Raw genomic sequence first — 23653 nt, forward strand, 5'->3', positions numbered from 1 at the left:
ATAACTCTTATCTGAAACGGTCTCGCCCAAACCACAGAACCAATTGTATTGGAATTAGATATCATTTACCTTGAGAACTTATTCTACAGTTATAAACTCAAATATCATATAGGTAACGAAATACACTTATGAACGTCAACAGAAAACATGTTGAATTAATTCTAAATTACATTCACTACCAGTTCGCAAGTCAAGGGCGTAGTGCGGCCAAGAAGAATTTATTTATCGCGAAAATATCGGTTGTAATAGGTGATTAAAGTTATATGGAAGTTCGTGATAGTCAATGATATATCATGATTGTACCTAGGCTATTGATAATAAAAAATAATAAATGATTTTTTTTTAATTTTATCCCCATGGTATGGATTGGGAAGTGATTCTTTTTTGTTTTAGTTAGTATGAAAGACAAAATAAATCTGTTTATCATTACTGTGCTATTTATGAGAAACATTTTGTTTGACTAATGTAAATCATAGTAGGTAATATTTATATTTTATTTGCAAAATAAGTATCTAAAGTACCTAACTATCAAGCGGACGTAATCTGTAAAAGCTAGTTTTCTGAATTGAGTTGTACACAGATCAATTTATTTAATTTCTTTTTCAATTTGTATACAGATTTTTAATACATCTCATGGTTCCTGAGTCAGTAAAATATCTTATGGAAAACTGTATTGGTTGGATTTTAAATGTAAAGTATGTTTCTGAAACCTCTTTACGTACATATTGTTACGAGCTAGGGGATCGGATAGAAAATGCCGTAGATTTCTTCAAAGGTTTATTTCTTAGTAAATCACTGAGGAATTTATGGGCACAAATTAATTGCAGAGATGCACTAATTGCACGCAAAAACACAGTCACTAATTACTTCACTTATGCATACTTCACACTGTACTTTATCACTTATATTCACTTTATTCGCACTTAATCGCTTCGGTGTTCCTCTCGTGTAATCGCATTCCAAACTAAAGGCGACTAGTCGCGTTTCGGCTCGCTTATATATCCCTGGGAATAGTTCTAAACAATATTCGAGAACTTTCTAGGCGGGCTTGCTACTGAGTAGCGATTGCACAATTCTAGAACGTCCGCACTCTTTGTCTCTTTCGCACGTTGCTCCGTCCTTGTCGTACGGCGTTCTAGAGTGCTCGTCTAGTTTCGAGAAAGTTCTGATCTTCTCTCTCTCTCTCTCGTATCATTTCGTCCTTGTCTCACACCTAGAAAGTTCGGTCTAGAATATTCCTTCATCAAAGGGGTATAACTAGGCCTGAAAACGCCTGAAAACGGGTCTCCTGAAAACTGCACCACTCGACTACACATGTTCTGAAACTGACTGAAAAATTGTTTCAGCTTCCTGAAAACTAGGGTAACATTATGAAAATTACAATTTTCTAATATGTGATTGACCCTCTCCTGAAACGGTCAGAAATCATATTACAGCCTGCTGAAAAGTTCTCTAACTAGTGGAAAAAATCTAGAAACATGCAGTCGACCCGTCTTCGTAACAATATTAATAAGATTGTTATAGTTTATATCGTATTCAACAACACTTGTATTTTTTAATAAATTTATTTTAAGCTGTGTTGAAGTGATGAGCAGTGATGGGCTAGTGGCTTCAGGTGACTCTCGTACCTAAGGTCGTGGCTCGTCCAATGGACCTGTCTCGCGAGTACGGCGAAATCGTAAGGAAACAGATAGACACAAATAGTGTCAGTATGTGAGGCACAGAAGGCTGCTCATCTACTTGCTTATGGTTAAAAACAAATAATCCTGAAAAAGATACAGAAAATATAGACCTAAAAATTTGTCACGCCACTGGTTTTTATTTAAAAGTGATTGTGCTTTTATTAAAACAGTTTACTTATAGAGGGGCAAGCGGGCTCATGTACAGTCTAGAGGGCTCGCGAGTGCGCTGCTGGCCTTGAAATTACTATACGTAAAGTAGGTAATAAGGAAACAAATGGATTAAAGGCTTTTTTGTCACACCTCCTTCAAGGGATAATCTAAAACTATATAATGAAAGGCCTTTTTACCGGAATTTGTCTTAACAAAAGTTAATTGGATATAGAAACGCGTCAGTATTGGTGAGATAAGAGCAGATGTTATTTCTCTCTACGTAATTCACTTAACACTTGGGTAAAAAAATAGTGAGAAAGCCATTATCGGCTTGTGTTAGGGCTGGCAAGGTTTAAAAAGGTGTTTAAGCATTATCAGTTAATAATAAATAAAACAACTTTCAAGTAACATACACACTGACTGTATGTTAATCCTTTTTTTATTTATAAAGAATAATGTAAAATAGTTGCAATATTTGTGATTATGTGAGCACCATGTATCATAATAGTTATCTGCATTGATTTTTATAACATTAACTTATATTTTATATATATATATATATTACAGTCTTAATGCCAGAGGGCTCGCGAGAGCGTTGCCGGCCTTTTAAGAATTCGTACGCTCTTTTCTTGAAAGATCTTAAGTCGAATTGGGTCAGAAATACTAGGTAACTGGTTCCACATAGCGGTGGTAAATACGGTAGTAAATGCAGAGTGACCCCACATCTCTACGCAACGCCCAAGCATCAAGCCGCTCTTAGAGATATTGGTCATCGATGATTCGAAACGCTCAAGTGGAAGGAGCTGGGGTGGTGATTATCACATACGAGTATAATTATTATCAAATCAATGGATACAAAATATTCTAAAATCCATTTTAAAAGATTAAGTATGGGGTTTCTTGTAAATTCTTCTTTATATGAAACTACCTTTTCAAATGGGCAACTAGACTATTTTTTATTCATTTTTTAACTTGTAATTTTGATTTTCAAAAGTTCCTTTTTAATAGGCCTAATCGAAATGAATTATTTGACTTTGACTTTAAATAGTATTGTACGCTTTAAGTAATGTAATATTATTTTAAGTACCCAGAACGAGAATATCCTGGGCACTGGGTAAGTGCTGTGTAACTTCCAATAGTGGCAGCGATCCCGAAGTTTTTGTATCCAAGTTCTGTCAATATACGTAGAGCTGATGTTGCAACCTTGGAATCGCGCCATACAAAAATCCATTACTAAGGTGGGGATCGCTGCATTGGAAGTTACAGAGTACCCACCCTTCCCTCAGGAGTAACATCGTCCATATATATCTTGTAATTAATTTTATTAACTTATTATTATTTTGTATAAATGTGATGGAAATAGGGTTTTATCATTAAGTAGCTACTCCCGGCTTCGCAGGCCTAGGCATATTTTTAAATAAATATTCCTACGTTACTTAAGGATAATGTAGAATTCTAATGCTGAATATATACAATTCTTAAAAAGCCGGCAACGCACTCGCGAGCCCTCTGGAATTGAGGGTGTCCATGGGTGGTATCACTTAACGTCAGGTGATCGTCCTTCCCGTTTGCACCCAGTTCTATAAAAAAATGGATCTACTTAATGTCTCTGATTCTTACATTAATGTCTGTTGCTAACCCTATACGTTACTAAGATCAAGATTAACGAAGGTGTCGGGGAGGGCGAAAAGTCAATTAAAAACTTTTATCGGCTGTCCGGCGATTAAGCCAGTTAATTACTAGTTGGAAGGACTACGGATTTCCATTTTATTGTGTTTATTTGAAAGCGTTAGGATTAAGATAAAGGAAGCCTTTTCTTTTAATTACAGTTGTTCATACAACTGTTTTCAATTTGATTAAAAGAGACATATTCATTGGATTGCTAAGTATTAGAAAGCTCATGGAAATTGGTATTGCTACCATCTTTATTCTTTACATACAGTGATCAAAATGATAACGTAGAATATATGACGCTTAGGACTCACGAAGCGGTTTTGACGGAAATCGGACTTAGGACGTTTTGTTAAAACGCTTTAAAGAAACTAAGGGTGACAATTGAGCTACCTAGGACATAGTAAATTAATAACATATTTTAAATAAACAGGAAAACGCCATAAATATAAGCAAATAATTAGGATGCCGATATCAAATACGTAAGAGCAGTCAGTTCACTTATCGTTTGACCATTGACACGAATACATCAGATGGAAATATTTATATTTTTAATTTGCACTTGCATAGTTAGTAGTTACGCAAATTGGCAGTCTGAATATGGACCATTCAAGAATTTATTGTACTCACATTGGATTAATTGTAAGTGTTTTTTAATGTCTTAAAAATACAAATTCTAATCTTAAGTATATCAGTTAGACTTCTATTGCATATAAATATATACAAATGAAATGAAATGAAGAAAGACGAATTGTTAAACCCTGAAAAATACTGCGCATAATAGAAAAAGAGTCGAGAACCTTTTCGAGATATTTTTTTAAAGATATAAAATATGTATTTATTCTATTATATTAAGTACATATGCATTACAATGTGTAAGATTTGGGAACCCATTTAAGTAAAAAATACCAGTGTCAGGGTTTCCAGCTCTTTCGTAACAAACTTAATTATACATTCCTTAAAATATTTATTTTATATATAATTTAGTTACCTCTTTTATTTTATTTATTTTTGTTATTGATTTTTAACTGTTATCAACGCGCTTGACTGCATAAGTGAGTGTGTGATAGGTGAGTGAATGATTAAAGTGTGTAACTACATACTAGGTATATACGTATTTTTGCATTGTAGACGATGAGCGGGTAGATGTTAATTTAATTTATTATAGATATAGTCTGCTTACATATTGCATCTGGCCAAGTCAGTTATTACGGTCTGACCGACGACAACATCTCTATTTCTTTTTAAGAACAGCCTACTATCAAATGGTAGCGCTCTGTGTTATTTTAAAATTAGACTCAGGACATACAGCTTCCTAACGGAAATTAATTGGCTGAGATGATAGAACTGACTGACTGAAGAGAAGACTTAAAAGAAACGAGTGGAACATGATGTACAAACTCGAGCGGTAACGCAAACAACGTATACGGCGAGGGAACGCTGAGGTATTTGCTACCGCGGCTAATGAATGATCTACCCAGTAAGATATTAGATAGCCTAATGCTAACTACATAGACAGTAAATTAAAAAAAATCGGTTTTCTAGTCTATTATATTATGATTTAATATGTAAAAATAATAATTTAAAAAAGATCACTTTAATACAATTTCCGCGTGATTTAGTGGTTATAAATTTATTGATACTTTAAATAATGCGAATGTTGACACTGAGGGTGGTATGACGTACAATCAAATAGAAATGTGTCAACCTGATGTCTCTGATTCAGGAGTACATCAAATAACGTATGGGTTGATTTTATATTCCGATAATCTTAGCTACTTTGGTTTACGATATTTATGTATACCTATTTGTACACAGGTAACCACAGTAAAACTGAAAATTTAGATGTAAGCGAAACAGAAGTATATTTCTACGACTTCGCAAACAACTTTAATATTAGCTATGGGATTAATAATGCTGCTGGTGCAATCACTAACTTCTATAACTTAGACACGACACGAGAAATTAAATTTTTCGTGCCCGGATATAAATCTCACATCAGCAAGAACGCGCCAGAATTAATTCGACAGGTTTTCAAGGATATCCCAAACATTTATCTTATAATTATAGACCACTCCTTTTATACCTCATCGAGAGGAGGCAACAGAAAAAGTTACGAACGTTCTGTGAACTATTCCTTCTATCTTGGCAAAGCGATTGGAAGACTCCTTGCAGAATTTCGTCAATTCGGTTTCCCCTCTCAAAATATTCACTGTATTGGACATAGTCTAGGCAGTCACATTTTAGGATACGCAGGAACCACTTACTTTGAATGGACTTCAGAAAGAGTTCGAAGAATTACAGGAATCGACCCAGCTGGCCCTTGCTTTTCAAATAGCTTGATAGAGGAGCAGCTTCATTCAGGTGCGGCAGATTACGTTGAAGTATTTCATTGTAATGCAGGTGGTTTAGGGACTACGAGTGTTCTAGCCGATGTAGATTTCTTTTTGAATGATGGGAGGGTTCAACCACATTGTACTGTCGGTCTAATACCTGGATACGGTGAGTCTGATGCAGCAAGATGTAGTCATAAAGCATGTGTCAAGTATTGGACGTATACGGTGAACCATCCCGGTTCATTTTTGTCTTGGGCCTGTAATTCCTATAAGGATTTTAAGAATGGTAAATGTTCGGGAAACGAGGTGGCAATTGCTGGGTTTTCGAATCCAGGAAACACGTCTGGCGTCTTTTATGCTTCGACGGAGAGTTATGGTGTAATGTAAACAAATGATTAATATACTTAATGTAATTATATTTCTGTAAAAATATATTAAATAAAATTTATATTATTAATATTTGTAACTCTTTAAGTATCAATCCATAGAAAACAATGGAAGGTCAAAATATTCGTACGTATATACGACTCACAATCAAAGGCGTAGAGCGGGCGAGAGGAAGACAGTTTCCTTTACTCTTTTTATTTCCGATTCAAAGGGTTAACTAGGAAGCTGTCAAGAACTGTAACCATTGACCAAATACTTATTGGGCACTTGAATTGAAATTGACTTATTTAAGGTACAAACTATACTCCATTTTAAACGATTTCACAAAAGAAGAGTATAAAAAATAACAGCTAAAATAAACATAAGTTATAGTTTCTTATTTTTTTTTAATTACGAAGCTACAGAAAATAAGTTAATTGTTTCTTTCATTTTAACCATTGAACCGAAACTAGTTATTTTTAACACTAAGATGTAGTCATGTAGCAGTAACATCTCACAAATCACGACTATTTGCTTAAGCAACCCCGTGGCCCAGTTGATCAAGCGTTTGAGTTATACAATGCTTCCAACTCGTGCTAAATTTATTTCCAGCGATTCTTTTACTTTTGAAAGTCAGAATTAGAAAATACATTAGTAACGTGGCTGCTCACCACATGGACCCGAAACATAAAAAAAACACCATTGGCGCTTCAACTTTTTTAGGTCTGATTATATATTTGTCAATCTAATACGCAAGGAGGTGATCAACCACCTGTGTCTGCCACACCGACGATATTTTCCTTCAAAGTTCATTCGCAAATGTGTGTGTTAATTGCGCACATTGACAGAAAGTCCATTGGTGCACAGCCGAGGGATAGAACCTAATCTAATCGAATTCTATAGAAAATAGAAAAATCCGCGAGCCAATAGAAATTCAATCACATTTCAAATATACCTACGCGTACAACCCACTCAACATTAAGTGCGTTTTATGGCATTTCCTACTCCATAGGAAATAAAATAGCAATTTTTGAATTTCTTAAGAACATTTTTAAAAAGCACCAAGTTTATGTCACTTTGAATCATTGCTCGCATTACGCAACTCCATAACGCAAAGTGAGTAGAAACGATGGGGTGATTTGTTAACAGTGAAAAATTTTATATACCCGGGAAATGTTAAAAGCATTACGAAATTGATTTAAAGCATCGACTATGTGCGTTCAAGTTATATTAAGAATAGGTATTGTATAGACACAGTTATGATCGCAAGATTGTTTGTTATGTCATACAAATTGTTAAAAAAAATCTAAAGAAATTTTAAAATGAATTTAAGATGCACATTTACTTCGCATGTAGTCTAGTATACGCTGGCAACGCAAACTAAAACTTTTTGAATAAAATTTTTGCTGCTGTTTTGTTCTTTCTATGCAAAATATTGCTCGGAAAATGAAACACAATAAACATACGAATATATACATAACGAAAAACATATACAAATCCGAACAGTCTAGAATATAATGAAATTCAAAATTACGAATTATAATAAAGATAAAATAATTCGCTCTATTTTTCCACACAAATATTTAGTCTTAAAACGCAACGAGCTGGAGATTGAAGGACTTAAGGTCTCAGTGTGAGATGAGTTCACCCGGAAGGAAGACGGCGAAGTCCTTGCTGGAAAGCGGGTGTGCGCTAAGCTCACAGCTCAGCTCACAAGCTAAGTTCCCAGGAGACGTGCGTAAGACGAGCGAGGTGTCACCGGATGCAGTTGCAGACGTTTGACCTGAAGTTCAAGTGACAATCGTACGGCCTCTTTGACCATATAATTCAACTCTAACCAAAAGACAATTAGGATGTCATATTTGTACAAGTATTCTCTTTTAAAGACTTTAATTATATGCATTCACAAAATAAAGTTTCCTACTCATCCTTGTAAGGGAATGTGCAATGTATCATTAGGCAAAAGTTTCGTAATCAAGACAATCTCTGGTTTAACCCCTAGTTAGGAGGGATCATTGAAATATTTGTACCTCGAAAATGCCATTTATTCATTCAATTTGAGTTCGGGACGTCCACTAATGAGGTCGATCCTTACTCTAGGAATGTTAGGTTACCCCTACTACTATAAATTCAATAATATTAATTGAAACTTCCGTTGATTGTGAATCTTTATATGATCTGTAGTGGAATATGCTAACTAGCATTTTAAATTGATGTTGTAACTCTACTACAAACAAATAATTCTAAAATCTGGTGTTTGGTATATTCTGTAAAATTTTGACAGTTCGCCAGTTATAAATAAGGTAAAATTAAAAAAAATAACACTTACCTAGTGAACTATTGTAACTGTTCTTGTTCTTTATTGGAAACTGAACAAACGAAAACGTCAATTGAGTGTAGTAAGTTGCGCAAAGTTTTTGTAAACACAGTACTTTGAGCATACATGCTTTAGGAATTCAAATTACAACAGTTTTAATAAGTATTCGCGTAAACTTGACGAAACTTAGTTATAAGAGTTTTGGAAGCGTTTTCTAACAACATATCACATACACATATTAATGTGAAGTCAAATTTTCTTCAAAAAAAGAAAAAAAATATCTACATCGTTTCTTCATCACGCACTGTAATCGTTTATTGTGCTTAATCGAAAACTCATAGTAATCCACGAAGTGTACTCAAGCCGCAAACGGACAGACGAGTTCGTTATTCAGTTTAGATATTGATACGTTAAATTACACGCCTTCGTGTTTTGGTTCAAATATATTGGTTTAATTTAATCTATGTCTGTGAAATTAATTTATCGTTCAACTCGAATCTTCTGGAAAAAGAAGACAGTAATAAACTCACAGAGAAATATTGTTTTGACAGTTATCCTTTAGTAATATTAGTAGCGTATATGACAGTTAATGCTTTAAGATTAAAGTAGATTACGTTTTTATATTTCTGGCAAAAGATGTCATAATAAGCTCATAGACAAGTATTATTTTGACAGTTATACTTTAGTAATGATACTAGTAGTGTATTTGTCAGTAATGCTTTGAGATTATACAATATTTTTTACGTTCATACTTACATACTTACCGTATGACCTCAAAAAATGTATTGTATTTGACATACAGGAGTAATATTTAGCGTAAACTTTCGCTAAGATGATTCAACTCCATTCATTCGTGGTGGGATGCGGATAAGGCATGTTACCGTGTCCTGCTTCGGGCGTTTGCCGGTGGCGCCGTGTGGTTTAGTAGGTATGCACAGCGGCGAGTTCCACATAACCCTTCACCACGAGGCAACCGTGCCAAGGGTATGAGTATCGCAATTCCGCAGGAAAATCCCAATTCATGCTTGTTGTAATGACTCGAAACTGTAAAGGTCGCAACAGGTCTATTTTATTTGTACATTCACCTTTTTTTATGACACCAAGGATGCTTGGTAGGAAGTCCCTACTTTTAACCAGTCCTTTTTTAGTACGTCTTGGCCCTGGATTAGTTCCACTTATATACGACAACGCCCAACCAACCTGACTTCACCAGCCACAGTTGGAATAACTTAATTTAAAGGGTTTACCGCTACCATACTTCTAGCAATGCGAAGTCTAAGACATTTACTTTGACTTAAGGAAATTTATCTTGTTTCGAAGGTCAAAGTTTTATCAGGAACTAATAAAGGAAAAGAATTAATGACACTGATATGTCTAAGTTATTTGAAAATTGCGTTACTATTTAATTTCCAATATGGCTTGCAGTAAGAATGCGGTAGAATGATAACATAAATTATAAGGTATACTAATGTGCACATATATTCCTTCCTCGATAGGTGTGCTTAAATGCGCCACCTAGCGCCCGTTATTGTAGACAAACTATAAATTATCTAGTGTTGGGATTATATTAATTTTTAATACTTTAAAAGGTAGAGCAATGCGCAGAATAATACAATTGTTTCAACACTTGTCATTGTTACATTACACTTGTCCGCTTTAAGGTATGGACCACAGATTTTGTATCTGTTTTGTCCGTTTTTGTAATAGACAAGTAGATGATCAGTCTTTTGTGCTTGACAAACCCCGTCGACTTTTTGGTTATACCGGTTTTTCACGATGTTTTCCTTCATGTTGTTAATTGCGAATATAGACAGGAAGTCTATACAAAATAATATTAGCCAATTTTCATATATGCATATAGGTAGATAGAATAATGGAATTAGAAGGAATGCTTGAGTATAGTTATACTGATTTAAAATATCCTTGTACACTAATAGCTATATATATATATATATCATATAGTGAATCATAGTGGATTCCTATCCATGGAGGAGGAGGGTTTGCTGCCCCGTTTTCTAAATATATAATTAAAATTCTTTATTAAGTTACTTAATTTTTAAATTTATAACGCATTTACCTTTCTGTTCTTTACAAACTAAAATTACCATGTTTTGACATAAAAAAACAATAATATTTTTTCTTACGTTAATTCTAAGTTGTTTTACGAATTTCCTTGATTCAAAAAGCCGAGAGCAGTCAAGAAAATCTATTTGTGTACTATATTTATGCTATATTACATAAAATCTATCGACATTCCACACATCCCTATTATGTGTGAAATCGAGTGCAGTTTTGAACAACATCTAGGCCGGGGCTAATGATACCACGGGCGCAAGTTAAGCAAGCACTAAACAATTAATGTTCTTCCCACTAAAAATTAACGACTGTTTAATGGGTTTCTTCAGTTGTTGTATTGCAGTTGCAGATGTTGTTTCTCACATTACAGATCGAAGTGGTTTCTAAGACACTCCATACCTTAAATAATAATCGAGCGTAAAGAATGTTTGGTTGATTTGATATCTATGATATTTACAAAACAACAAGGTGACAGAGATGACGTTTTTTTTCTGTTACAATTCCTACAGTATTGGTATTAAAAAAGGTGTTGGGCCATTCTTATTATTTAGGGATCCATACAGAACTACCCATTATTCAGACCCACGGAATATACACAGAAATATATAAAGTATCGGTCAAGCGGAAACGCTCGAAAGAAATGGAATGAGTTTGGTTACAAACAGTGTGAGACAGAATTTTAAATGTATTACAGAAATAAAACACACAAAGGTATTGTCAAAATAATATTTATTATTTTTTAATTTTATTAGGATTGGGGGGCAAATGAGCCTACAGGAAGGCCGCAGTCATCAAAGACCATAGATACGCATTTTAGTCAGTACTTATTGCAACGTCTAGTAAAGTTACTGCAGTAAAAACCACAGTCGGTCACACCGCGTATTGGGGCCGGATAGACCGGATAATGACCGGATAACCGCAAATCGATTAGACTCGTATCCGGATTCGTTTAAACCGTGTGTGACTATCAGCGGTTTGCTAATTATGGCGACCATTGATATAAATTTAGCACTTAGGTAATTAATTTTAAAATACGTTTATTTACTCAAAAAGTTATATAATTATACAAAAGGTGGACGTTCGTAGGCTAACATAGAAAAAAATCTATTTTTTATAGAACTTGATTTGATTATTCATTATATGTATTGCCATACAACGATTATATCGATCATACAATTTTTCGATACCATTTTTATAGTACGATTTGTCTTTAGCCCCAAAATAGGCTTCAGTTTCAGCGATTACCTCTTCATCAATGTCAAATTTCTCTAGCGACCATTCTCTTGAGGTAACAGGAAAAAGTCACGGGGGGCGAAATCTGGAGTATGCGGCGGATGCGGAAGCAATTCGAAGCCCAATTCGTGGAATTTTGCCATCGTTTTCATTGATTTGTGAAACAGAAACTTCTTCTTCAAATGGTTTTTACGCCATTTTAACCTCCAAATCGTTATTTGAGACATGAACCATGCAATAAATTGTTGTAATCTGGAAGGATGCTCCAAGTATTTGTCGGAAACTTACAACTTTTATAAACCATTGCTAATTTACGTTATGTTATTTTTACCAATTGCATTTGGCGAAAGTAAACTTTCTTTAAATATCCATCGTTCTCTGAACGATATAAGTAAATTACTAGAATGTTATAACATCTAATCGTTGAAGCGTCCTAAAGGAAACAAAAGAAGGTCACAAACTCACGACCAACCAACGTTTTTCGTAACGACTCACGGTAGATTTAATTCATTCGGCGCGAAATATTTTCTACGCTATGATGGGAACAGTGGACCGGCAAATTGAACCGCGCGCCGCCAGCGACGCGTGTGCAAATGGTACGAGTATAGGATGATTATACGTGAACGACTTTAGAATATTTTGTGACAAATATATGAAATAGTGCCTAGAAGAAATCAATACTAAGCTTTTTTTTTCTAGCCTCAACGTCGGACAGTTTAGTACAATTAACCCTGATCACTATAATAAAATAAAAAATAATTAAATAAATATAAAATAGCCTTTATTTTAAATAAGTTTATTATATATATAGAGACATACAATGCATTTAAAAAAAATATTTGTTTAGATCTTGACAAATCACTACCTTGCAGCATGACCCGACGAATAATTTCATTCAAAATGTAGCTTAAGCCATTAATTTAAGAAGCATCAAGTAGTTCATCAAGTAAGTCTTTACTTATTACAATTCGTAGTGAACCAAATAAAAACGCCTGTGAAGATGTTATTGCAAACGCGTTACGAGAATAGCTACTATAAAATAAATCAACAGTTATGTAAATATAAAATATTTGTTGTGAGTAATATAATATGTTTGAATTACTTATTAACTGAATTGTCAAATTGGGAGAAAATTTTGTTACCCTTATAGTTGATGTCGCCATAAGATAAAATGCTTAATTTTTGGAATAAAATCACGCCCGTTAGGAGCACTTATTGTTTTTTACATTTACACGGGATTAACATCTTTGTTCAATCAGTGTTAGCCTTTTTCCATGTATTTAAACCGTTTCATTTTTCTTTTCTGACTGTCTGATACTATAGGCAGTGTGGGCCTTGAGGTCGTAATATCGAACCCCAATAACAAAGGACTTTATATTTGCGCGTTAAATGCGCACATATAAAGAAGTCCCTCGGACGGAAATGATCATGAAAAAGACACAAATATCTGAGGCTACCAAAAATTGTAGCTACACTGGTTTTTTTGTCCTTCTAGTAAATTGGTTGAAAATGTAATAAGCTTATGTTTCTACTCACTATACTTGAAGTATGTTAAAAAAAACATGTTAAACCATGAAGAGTTGTGCAGAATAATACCTGAGATTCATGAACAGACATCGTTCCGCAACTGACATTTATTTAAGACGGTTATTGCCGCGCCGCCTCTATATGAACAAGCTGCCCATTGAAGTATTTCCGAACCAATTTGACTTAGGGTCAAACAAAAATAAATTTGTTAAATGCTTAGCAAACTCATTTGACACTGCATTGCAGTTAACTCTACGAATACTACTAACATATAATGAAGAAAAAATAATACATCGTAACAACAAAAGAAAATTATTTAAATATTTATAAAAACTTTTTATCTGTCTCTTTTCAACGCGTAAAAAAATGATATCAGATGAGCCTCCTGCCCGTTTGCCCGTTATAAAAAAGTCATATAATTGTTTTAACCACTTTTGAAACCAAAACCACTGTATATAAACAACGGGGGCGTTAAGGTACAGTATAGGTACCTTATTAAATACTAGTATAATATATTATGTTTTAAATAAAACTGCATTAACACGAATTACATAATTTCCATAACTCGACGTGAAAAGTCGTGGTCGGCAAAATAATTGATGCAATAAATCTCCAATATGAAATAAGTTCTTTTTTAATTTTTATTGATAAAAGCTTGCCAACGCTCGGCACACTGATACATAGGTTAAACCACAATATACAATTTTAATGAGACAAGCACTTATAGGTAAACATGACATACATGAAGATATAATACAAATATTAACAAAACAATTAAAATTACAAAAACTAAACGAAAATCGATTTAAAAGTGAGGGTGCAACAATGGATATCCAGACCTACGAGTAGCTCATTTATCAGAATGTTCGATCTAGATATCGGTGAGCTTTGTTCAAAAGCGTTCTTACGTTTAAGACTAGATTTGTCCGTAAACTAGACGATGTAAATTTTTTATAAATAATAAAACTTGAATTTTGAAATCTTTTTAGCAGAATATTGCAGCGAGCGAGAACCGTAACATATTATATTCAAAACATAAAATGCACGTATTATAACGGTGCAAAAGCGACGTTTTACATTTAAAATTTTCAAAAATGTCTCCATACTGTCGCCTCTGATAAAAATTTCTATCACGCGCTTCAGAAATCTCGCTAGTGTCTACGGCGTTTCTTGACGCTGTTGTGCTCGTAGTCGTGACTCAAGTTACAGGATTATAATGTAAAGTTAGTTTCTCTCTTGCAAAATGGCTTTGTTCATGTTTTGTTTAATAAAAAAACTACATAATTGAGTGACTCGCCTCGAGTTAATAGTTATGTTCCAATTTTAAAATCGTGTTCGTTTGCAGTGATACATACGAGGAACTTAGTCTAAATCAACATATATACACTCTCACTTATGACAATCTTTTGAGCTGATGTACAGGTTCGGCGCGTGCTAGGCTTGTGGTCGTGGGCCCATGAGGCCGGCTACTGGCTTCACGCTTACGTTTATCAAATACAGGAATATTTCTTTAGTCTGACAGGCTCCAAATCGCCAACCTGTTTACGACTTGGGGTTCCAGTGGCTCAGAAATGTCCCTGCGGCAGTGATGTCGACAAGCTAACACATCACGCACTGTATTGCAAGAGACGATGGCAAGAGACCTGACGGTATGAGTTTGATTCCATAGAAGATCCGGGTGCTGGTATGGGATGCAACTTGTTCCGACACGCTGGCCCCTTCCCATCTACATGGAACCAACAACAGAGCTGGTGCGGTTCTTGAAGCGGTTGAAAAAGCTAAAGCAAATCTAGGCTCCGAATATGATTTGTCCCATTCAGTGTCGACACCCGAGACCCTTGGTGCGTGGGGTCCTAGCGCTATAAGACTTTTTAAGAAAATAGCAAAAAGGTTAGTTAACGTCACAGTAGACCGAAGAGCTGGCCTCGGACAATGAATTAGTCTAGCTATTCAAAGGGGAAACGATGACAAAACCTTTGTAACCTAGCCTTAAGTGACTCCTTTTAATACTATATTTTATTTATATATTAGTTATTGTTTTTTTTATATTCATTTATGTAAGATCTAGGATTTCTTTATATTATAAATATAATATTACTTGTAAGCAAAGCAAAGCTAAACCTACAAGCTATTATAGATAATATTTCATTAACATTTTAATGATTTTATTGTGTTTACAGTGCTTTGTCTTCATTTTATGTTACGATGTTATTCATTGAGGTACCAAGAATGTAATGGAAAATGTAATATTATTCTGTATTTGATTTTCTACAACATCTATGCCTGGTGATATAAACTGATCATATTATTCGTAAACAGAAAACTAAGTAGACTCAATATTTATCTGCGTTATCGCTATCATCAAGCTCTATATATTTTAAGTCATCTTCTCCTGCATTGACATAGGATTCTAAAGTTTTCATATCCTTGTCCAATCGAACATCGATTAGATCTTCCAGGTTTTCAAATGCCACCAGTTTTAGAATTATGCTACTACCATCTTGTGCATCGTTCACTTGACTAACTTGGAACAACAGTTTCTAAACTTTCAAAATATTATAACAGCTATTGTCTATAAAGTATAAATCAGTGAAATCTATATAGAACCATATTAAACCCGGTGATTTTCTACTATACGATAAACTAGGATCTGCAATTTCTTTATACCATACAAAAGCTCTGTTTATGTAGAAGCTGGGAGCGCTTGATCGCGTAATACCTAAAGAACGTCGTTTACATGTTTAATAACCTAGCCTTTACGAGAAAATGAAGACGGATGGAATTTTAAACCTTCCTATCTTAAATATACGAGAAAAATTTAATATCATACTTACGAGTTTTGTAAATTTTTCGCCTGAAAAATTATTTAAAGAAGCAATCTAATATCGTTTGAGAAGTTTAAGCGGGTCGAATCATTTTTAGGGGATCAACACTCATATGAGAAAATGAAAAATTGTTCGAAAACTTGCCAGTTTTGATGCGACAGAAAATGTGTATGGTAAATCGTAATCGTATGGCTTATACAAAAAAATATTAACGAAGATACATAAATCAGATCAGTCAGTTCGAACATTAAGAAACTTGTTGTTGTTGTTGGCTTGTTCTTTAAAAAACAATTGTTATCTCTCATTTTTTTTTGATTATTGTAATTTGTGAGTTTCTATATGTTTTGTTAGTAATAAATGTTATGTCTATGTCTAACGTACGAAAATTTAAAATTAACTTCCGCTTGATCATCCACATTATTTGTTATAACATAAATCTAATGATATTAAAATCTATAATCAGAATCTTAAATATTAATTTATTTTATTACGTAATTAAAAATATATAGACTTCGTTAAACAATAATCAATGAAACAGCGTCACAAATGCGTCTGCTCCTTTATGAATCTCGGATAGATTATTTATAGATAGTCAACGACAACAACCCAACAATTTGATATATAAAAGAATTTAACATTTAAAGTGAATAATAAACACGCAACTTCTTACGTAATAAACTACTTTGAACACAAAAGAGGTAATATTCAGTAAACAAAAACACTTGTATTCGTATTTCAAAGTACATAAATATTCTTAAACCACGGAATCTTCCTGTTCCTGAAACATCCGTAATTATAATGATTTATTCGCATAGAACATCAAAATAAATAAAAGCCAACTGTGCGCTCGTAATTTTATGAGGTTTTTTAATATTTTTTGTGACATTTAAGCTTTATTAACCAAATTATATTTACGTTAATAATTACTTTTACGGACGAAAGAATAATGACTAAACAAAGATATAATGCGTAATACTGCGCTACTGAGAGCGATTGCGCTAATCTGTACTTTCTTGTATATGCAGGGTAACTAAAATACAATGTCACTGATAACACTATTATCTGTGATTGTACACGGATTGATAATAAGAAATTTCTGACGCAATTTTTTTTAATGCAATCTCGCTGTTGGCCTTTACAGCTCGGGCAATTTGGCGAGCGAAGATCGAAGGTCTAAGGTCGTTCATAAGTTTGGGTGCAACCCCAACTTAGAGGAATCAATATGTCCATAGGTTTTATTAGGTACATTAATTAGGGGATTTTAGGGTATACGTTATTTAAGTAATTATTTTTATTTATTTAAATAACGCACGATTCTATACAATATATTTCAAGCGTAGAACACAACCAACAAACTAAACTAAATATAAACTCTAAGCGTGATTTGTGTACCTAAGATTCGTTAACATTATATATAAAATTTTAGTAAATAATTAGAAGCGATAACCAATTGTTAGTAATTATAGCATTTTTGAAGCCAAAATGAGCCCCTTAGTTTTTCCCACTCTCATTAATTGTAATTTACATTCTCGTGTCCGATAATGTCCAAAAGGTCTACTACACTCATATTGAAGTGTCACTGTGATTGAAGAACTAAATAAGCCAATTAATTTTTTGTTAGCGTCGCAACCCCACTACCCCTAATTTAATGTTAGTTATAAGCTCATGTTTAAAATAATTAAAGCCAGTTCACACCCAGCTTCAAACAAATAATTTTATTTAACATCAATTTCAATATCCGTCTAACAACCGCCAAACTTATCTCGTAATTTAATGCATATTTGAAATACCTTTTAAGTCAACAACAACTTAAGTGGTATTAATCGATATGTAGGTGTATTTGAAGTTGGTCCTAGTTCCTAGTCCTAATGATCCCCACAATAGGAGTTGGCATCATGAGCGGAGCTTCAACTAGTAGTCGAAATTGCAAGCGCGTTCCAACATCTTGTAGCCGTAGCAAAATATTCATAGAGATTTTTCTTATATTGTTTTTAATAGTTTATTTTCCGCAAGATAAATAGATCGCAACAACCATAAAGATTTAGTATAGATCGCAATTATACCCAAATAATCATAAAAGTTAATGTGATACTTTAAAAACGAATAAAAAGTGGTATACTATATATATATCGCAGTTTTACCAAGGAGTTTGTTGCGAAAAAGTGGTAATAGATTATTATGCTCTAAACAATTGTCAAAATGTATCGCCGTCATGTGTGGTTACTGTGTCGTAAACCATCGTGAGCGTAATTACGTTTATACAGTGAAACAATCGTAAACGATTTTGCTCTTTATACTAATTAGATGAATTACTGCAATGTACATTTAATTACATAACAATATTTAAGTCGTCGAATAAGAAAATAATTGCTTTCATTTGATTTGTATAATTGTATAGGTATCCTAGTAACAATATCATTACCTTTTATTTTTCGTGAGAAATATAGATTTTGCTTTTACGACATTGTTCCCTCGGGAAAGTGACATGATAGTTACATATATACAATAAATTAAGTCAATCAAGCTCAATCAGCTGATTAGTCATCAAGATTTTCCTTTTTGTTATACGTAAATCATTTCCAAACAGGGGCTTCACCTCCCCATCTTTGTTTTCCTCATTAACAGAGCATAATAATTGAGGAAATTAAAGGCCTCGATAGTCTCTCTAGAAATGTTAAAGTCGTATAGAAAGACATTTGTTTAATGGATTGATATTTGAAAAAAGAATATTGCAAATAATTGAAAGATAAAGAAATTTGTTTAATCTACAAATTCGATTTTTTTATTCTAGAACTAAATTATCTTGACAAAAAACTAGACCGTCTTTTATAATATGTTTATTTAATTTATATCATAGCCATCAGTAGAGAAATAAAAGACTCCTGTCGCGTTACCAGGGTTCCAGAAACCGGCTATAGTTACTTCATTAGCTGCGCAAGATCCATGCTTGAACAATTTGTACGAGTCACATTTCCATGCCAAAAACCAATTAGGATTACTGACAGTGGATGTCCAAATATCAATACAGGCTCGATGATTACATTTCGCTGCTTTTGAAGAGTCAAATATACCAGGAATCAAGGGTGTACTGCAGTGAGGTTGTGTGGAACCTTTTTTATTTATAAAGAAGTCTATATCACCCAAAACACTTGTTGTTCCTAATCCTCCGGCATTGCAATGGTATACCTCTACGTATTCCGCAACTCCAGATCGTATTTGCTCTTCAATTAAACTATTTGAGAAGCACGGTCCAGCGGGATCTAATGCTGTAATTCTTGCTATTTTATTGCCTGTATTATTAAAAAATGTATCACCGGTATGCGCCAAGGCTTGCGCACCTAAGCTGTGTCCTATACAGTGTATGCTTTTGGCTGATATTCCATTATTAGCCAATTCAGTCAACATATCTCCTAAAGCTTTACCGATATAGTAAAGGTATTTTACAGATCGCTCGTAACTCTTAATGTTACCCTGTCTGTTATTAGTGTATGGAGAATGATCTAGAATTATTAAGTAACTGTTCGGATAGTTTCTGAACGTGTCTCTTACACGTTCTTCGGTCTTCTTGTTTATGTTTGATTTGTAACCGGCAACGAAGACAATGAATTTCTTGGATTTGTCCAGTTCTTTGTAGGCAAGGATTCCTTTGGCTGCATCGTTTATGTGGAATGTTTCCACCTCATTTCTTGGCAAATCGTAAAAGTACACGTCGATTTCGCTGACGTCAAGATTTAGTGTTTTGTCGTGATCACCTGCAATTGACAATTTCGTTTATTGGACTAGATTAACTACGATAGGATAATAACAGTCTTGAATTGCTAGAAGGCGTTTTTTAAATAGGATAATTGAAGGTGCTCTTAAACGAAAAAATATTAATAGACACAGAGACTAAAGCTCTAGATGAAAAAGTATTTGTATCAGTTTGGTTACAAAACGCTGATTACCTAACATGCAAAATAATCTGACAAATATGGCCAGATCTATTCTCCTTAAAACAGAACCCGGCCGGTACCTAATAATAATGATATGTACAAACTATACAATATTTATATGCTAAGTGCTACATTGAATAGCACGAGAACCGTGTCATAAAGTGTTGGTCAATATATTGCTTTGTAGCTATGAATATATTATCTTGTCTTGTAAATATGATTTAAAATTTACCGCATCCATATTACTGTATATGAAATGTAACAGTTGTAGAGAGTGCCTATGTCTGGCAAAATGTGCAGCCTTGTCTCGTACAATGATTATGTGTTTTTCTTAGAAATATTTTAATATTTAGTTTATTATTGACTTTTATTTTTATTTATTTACGATTATAGATATTATATTAGTTTATTTATTTACGATTTTTATACTAATCAAAAGCAATAGGTGATTGTACCGGGTACTTACTATTATATTTTATATGCAATTATCTTTTTTTATATGCATTTGTCCCGCTCCTAAACAAGATTTTTAAGGTTACATTAATACAAACTACAACGGTTTTCTAGTATTGTGATTATATTATTTTGTAAAATTAAGAAAAAAAACAATTATTTCAATTTATAGTTTTCTCTGCTTTGGTTCTTGGTTGATTACTTGTTTAAAAATGTTGGGACTATTTTCAACAGTTAAAATACCAAACAAGCGTAATTGAAGTTTGTGACTGTATGTTTAGTATAGATATAAGTTGAGCAGAGTTAGTCTAGACTTTCAACCACGACATGCGGCCGTACCAATGAAGTTTTCATACTATGTGCTCATTTAACAACCGCTCGCTGTGATGTTCAAAATTTTTCGTAAACACAGAATTTACAGATTAAGTAAATCAGTCTATAAATGATCAAAGAAACAAATGCGATGCGGCCTAAGTATGTATGTATCATTATACCATTATATTAGTAGACCCATGCGACTTCTCCAATACAAAGAGTAGCCTTGTGAGTAGTGTACTGCGGCATTGCTGGCTGCTGGATTGTGAGGAAATTGTATGTATCTGGTTACCGCTGTGCCTTCTTAAGTTCTCATATCTTTTTTACGTATGTCATCATATATATCCTTTCTATGAGCGACTGTCATTACTCAGGTAGTAGGTTCGATCCTTGGCTGTGCACCAATGACTTTCTTCATCTGTGCGCATTTAACATTTGCTTGAACATTGTGAGTAAACCGGCTTACTTTAGACCCAAAAAGTCGGCTTGTGTCTGATCACCTACTAGTCTGTTAGATTGACAAATGATCATGTAACAGATACTGTGTCTGAGACCCAGACCTAAAATGGTTGTAGCGCCACTGATTAATTATTTTTTATATTCTAAAAGCAAAAATGAAATATTAGTTTTGTTTTCATTGATAAAATGACGTCATAACAGTTACACGGAAATTTAAATATCATATCTAGGTAAAAGAAGATTGGCCCATTTATCTTAGTCAGACTTTGATAAGATAACCAAAAAATAACATTTACCTACGGTACGGTTTAAAATGCGATTCGAGTTCAATCCTTGGCTTCGTATAATTTTTGTATATTTCATTTTATTCGACTTCAAAATACCGAATTAAATTCAATTCGACAACAAATTTTTAAAATATTTTACAGACATATAATAATAATTTGATAACTGTTTTTTTAACTTATAGAAAAAATATTACAGTTGGCTACGCTTAAAACCAAAACATGAGCACGCATTTATGATTAAAATTGTAATAATTCAACGCGTTTTCGCCATTAAAACCCAAAAATTTAATTCCGTTCATATTGTAGGAGCAAAATTTAAAACTAGTTATTTTAGTAAGCCTTATAAGTTGTCACAAGGTTCACACAAGGTAACTGCGATCGGATTGAGATCGATATAATCTCTTTATGGAAATCTTCGAAAAATTCTTTGAAATTTATTAAATTTTATACGCTCCATCGTGCACTCAGCACTTCAATCTTAAGTGCTAAACAATGGTAAGTGAAAAAGTATGTTAACTATCCTTTTTAGTAAATTTGGTCAGTTTTTAATTACTTATTAGATGTCGTTGTGCAGAGACAATTTGTAAAAACAAAATTTATCCGGATTCTCATGAACTGCTCCAAAATTAAACCGCGTTTCAATTGTGACGAGCGGTATTTCCTGCCTAAGCTTAAGGCCTTCCTCGATATATTGGCGGCACAAAAAAACATTTAATATCAGTAGCTCTTGAGATAACCGCCAAACATCTTCAGTTTTTTAACATTTGGTAACTGCATTATGTTTATTACTTTTATGTTTTGTATACATATGAAATACTTTTTTTATTTTTAAACTGTCTGTAAAAAGGATTAATCTCTCTCTCTCTCAATTGTATTAAACTACATTTCCCTAGAGTAGTAGGTATATAGTGTTGGATTGAACATTATTCAAATAGGTGATCTGCCTTCTATACCATACCGGTGCTACCCAAAACAATAAAGCTTTGTTTTACCGGCCACCGAAGCCAGGACTCGAGAGAACGCAAAGTTTGTTATTATATATCTATTTCTAATAATTTAAATATGTACATGCATACTTTATACACAGTACATATGCTACTTTAGGATTTCATACGATACACAATGCTTACATTTGATCAAATTAGAATGTAACGCGATTTGGAAAGGTCCATACTTCTCCAAGTCACCACGACCCCACGTGTACGCGTGCGAAAATAAACACATAAACAAACACGTAAACTTAAACATTATAACACAAGTATTCGCTACTCAGTATAGAGCCGGACTGAGATCGTGAACGAGTGAGTGTAGGTCATTCAGTGATCATGATTCATTCAGTTAGTATCACGTCACCGATAAAGGTACTTCACTCCGGTAAACAAAGGCGGTAAATAATGAAATAACTGTTATTAATTGTGTTTGATTTATTTGTAATATAGCGCATATAGGTTAAATTGAGTTTTATTATGATTTTTTTGTACGATAATGTTATAATAATAATTATAGCCTCATATATTTCTAGAAACATTCATCATTAATATGCATTTTTATTTTATAGATAAGTAGGCAATCTGCCTTCTGTGCCTGTCACGTGTCATCGGTTTTAGATATCTCACGATTTCTTGTGACGTCGAAACAAAAATTCAAATTCGCATAAAGAAAGAAAATTCTACACCAAGCCTTCCGCTTCCTTAGGATCATTCCTTATGGCATAAGCGTACGAATCATGAGGTTCCATTGGCCAACACTATTCTTCACGTCTAGAATGGTTAACGAAGTTAATTTAACTTATGACGTAAGTTAAACATGATCCATGCTAGTGCCTTAAATAATAATTAAAGATGTAGACCATATGTAATCTATAAGTAAGTAAAAAAAACTAAAATCAAAACGTATTTTAGGTTGTCGAAATTAATTTTTAATTCAGTCAAAGTATAGTGACGATGTAAATAAATTTACACAGATCAAGATATATATTTTGTCCCATGCCATAGCATACGGATGCTGCGCTGAAGAGCAGTATT

At 33.6% G+C, this 23653-nt stretch overlaps 2 protein-coding genes across 2 annotated transcripts; one reads left to right on the forward strand and one right to left on the reverse strand.

Moving 5' to 3' along the window:
* Positions 1-4015: 4015 nt before the first annotated feature.
* Positions 4016-6298, forward strand: LOC123708280 (phospholipase A1 VesT1.02-like). Its single transcript, XM_045658936.1, has 2 exons — positions 4016-4145; positions 5322-6298. Exons 1-2 carry the CDS (start codon positions 4037-4039, stop codon positions 6224-6226), a joined length of 1014 nt encoding a protein of 337 aa, XP_045514892.1. The 5' UTR covers positions 4016-4036; the 3' UTR covers positions 6227-6298.
* Positions 6299-19004: 12706 nt separating this feature from the next.
* Positions 19005-22917, reverse strand: LOC123708993 (lipase member H-like). The gene is made up of 2 exons (XM_045660063.1): positions 22760-22917; positions 19005-19935 (listed from the first exon to the last, which is right to left on the reverse strand). The coding sequence occupies exons 1-2, from the start codon at positions 22875-22877 to the stop codon at positions 19025-19027; spliced, it is 1029 nt and encodes a 342-aa protein (XP_045516019.1). The 5' UTR covers positions 22878-22917; the 3' UTR covers positions 19005-19024.
* Positions 22918-23653: the final 736 nt, after the last annotated feature.

The sequence above is a fragment of the Pieris brassicae genome, chromosome 4 (assembly GCF_905147105.1).
Source record: "Pieris brassicae chromosome 4, ilPieBrab1.1, whole genome shotgun sequence".
In the NCBI taxonomy this organism is placed as follows: Eukaryota; Metazoa; Arthropoda; class Insecta; order Lepidoptera; family Pieridae; genus Pieris; species Pieris brassicae.

Coding starts and splice junctions, on each gene's coding strand:
- LOC123708280 (XM_045658936.1), top strand. CDS start 4,037: ATGGAAATATTTATATTTTTAATTTGCACTTGCATAGTTAGTAGTTAC. Junction 4,146..5,321: donor GTACTCACATTGGATTAATT/GTAAGTGTTTTT, acceptor ATTTGTACACAG/GTAACCACAGTAAAACTGAA.
- LOC123708993 (XM_045660063.1), bottom strand. CDS start 22,877: ATGTTTAAGTTTACGTGTTTGTTTATGTGTTTATTTTCGCACGCGTAC. Junction 19,936..22,759: donor ACATTCTAATTTGATCAAAT/GTAAGCATTGTG, acceptor TGTCAATTGCAG/GTGATCACGACAAAACACTA.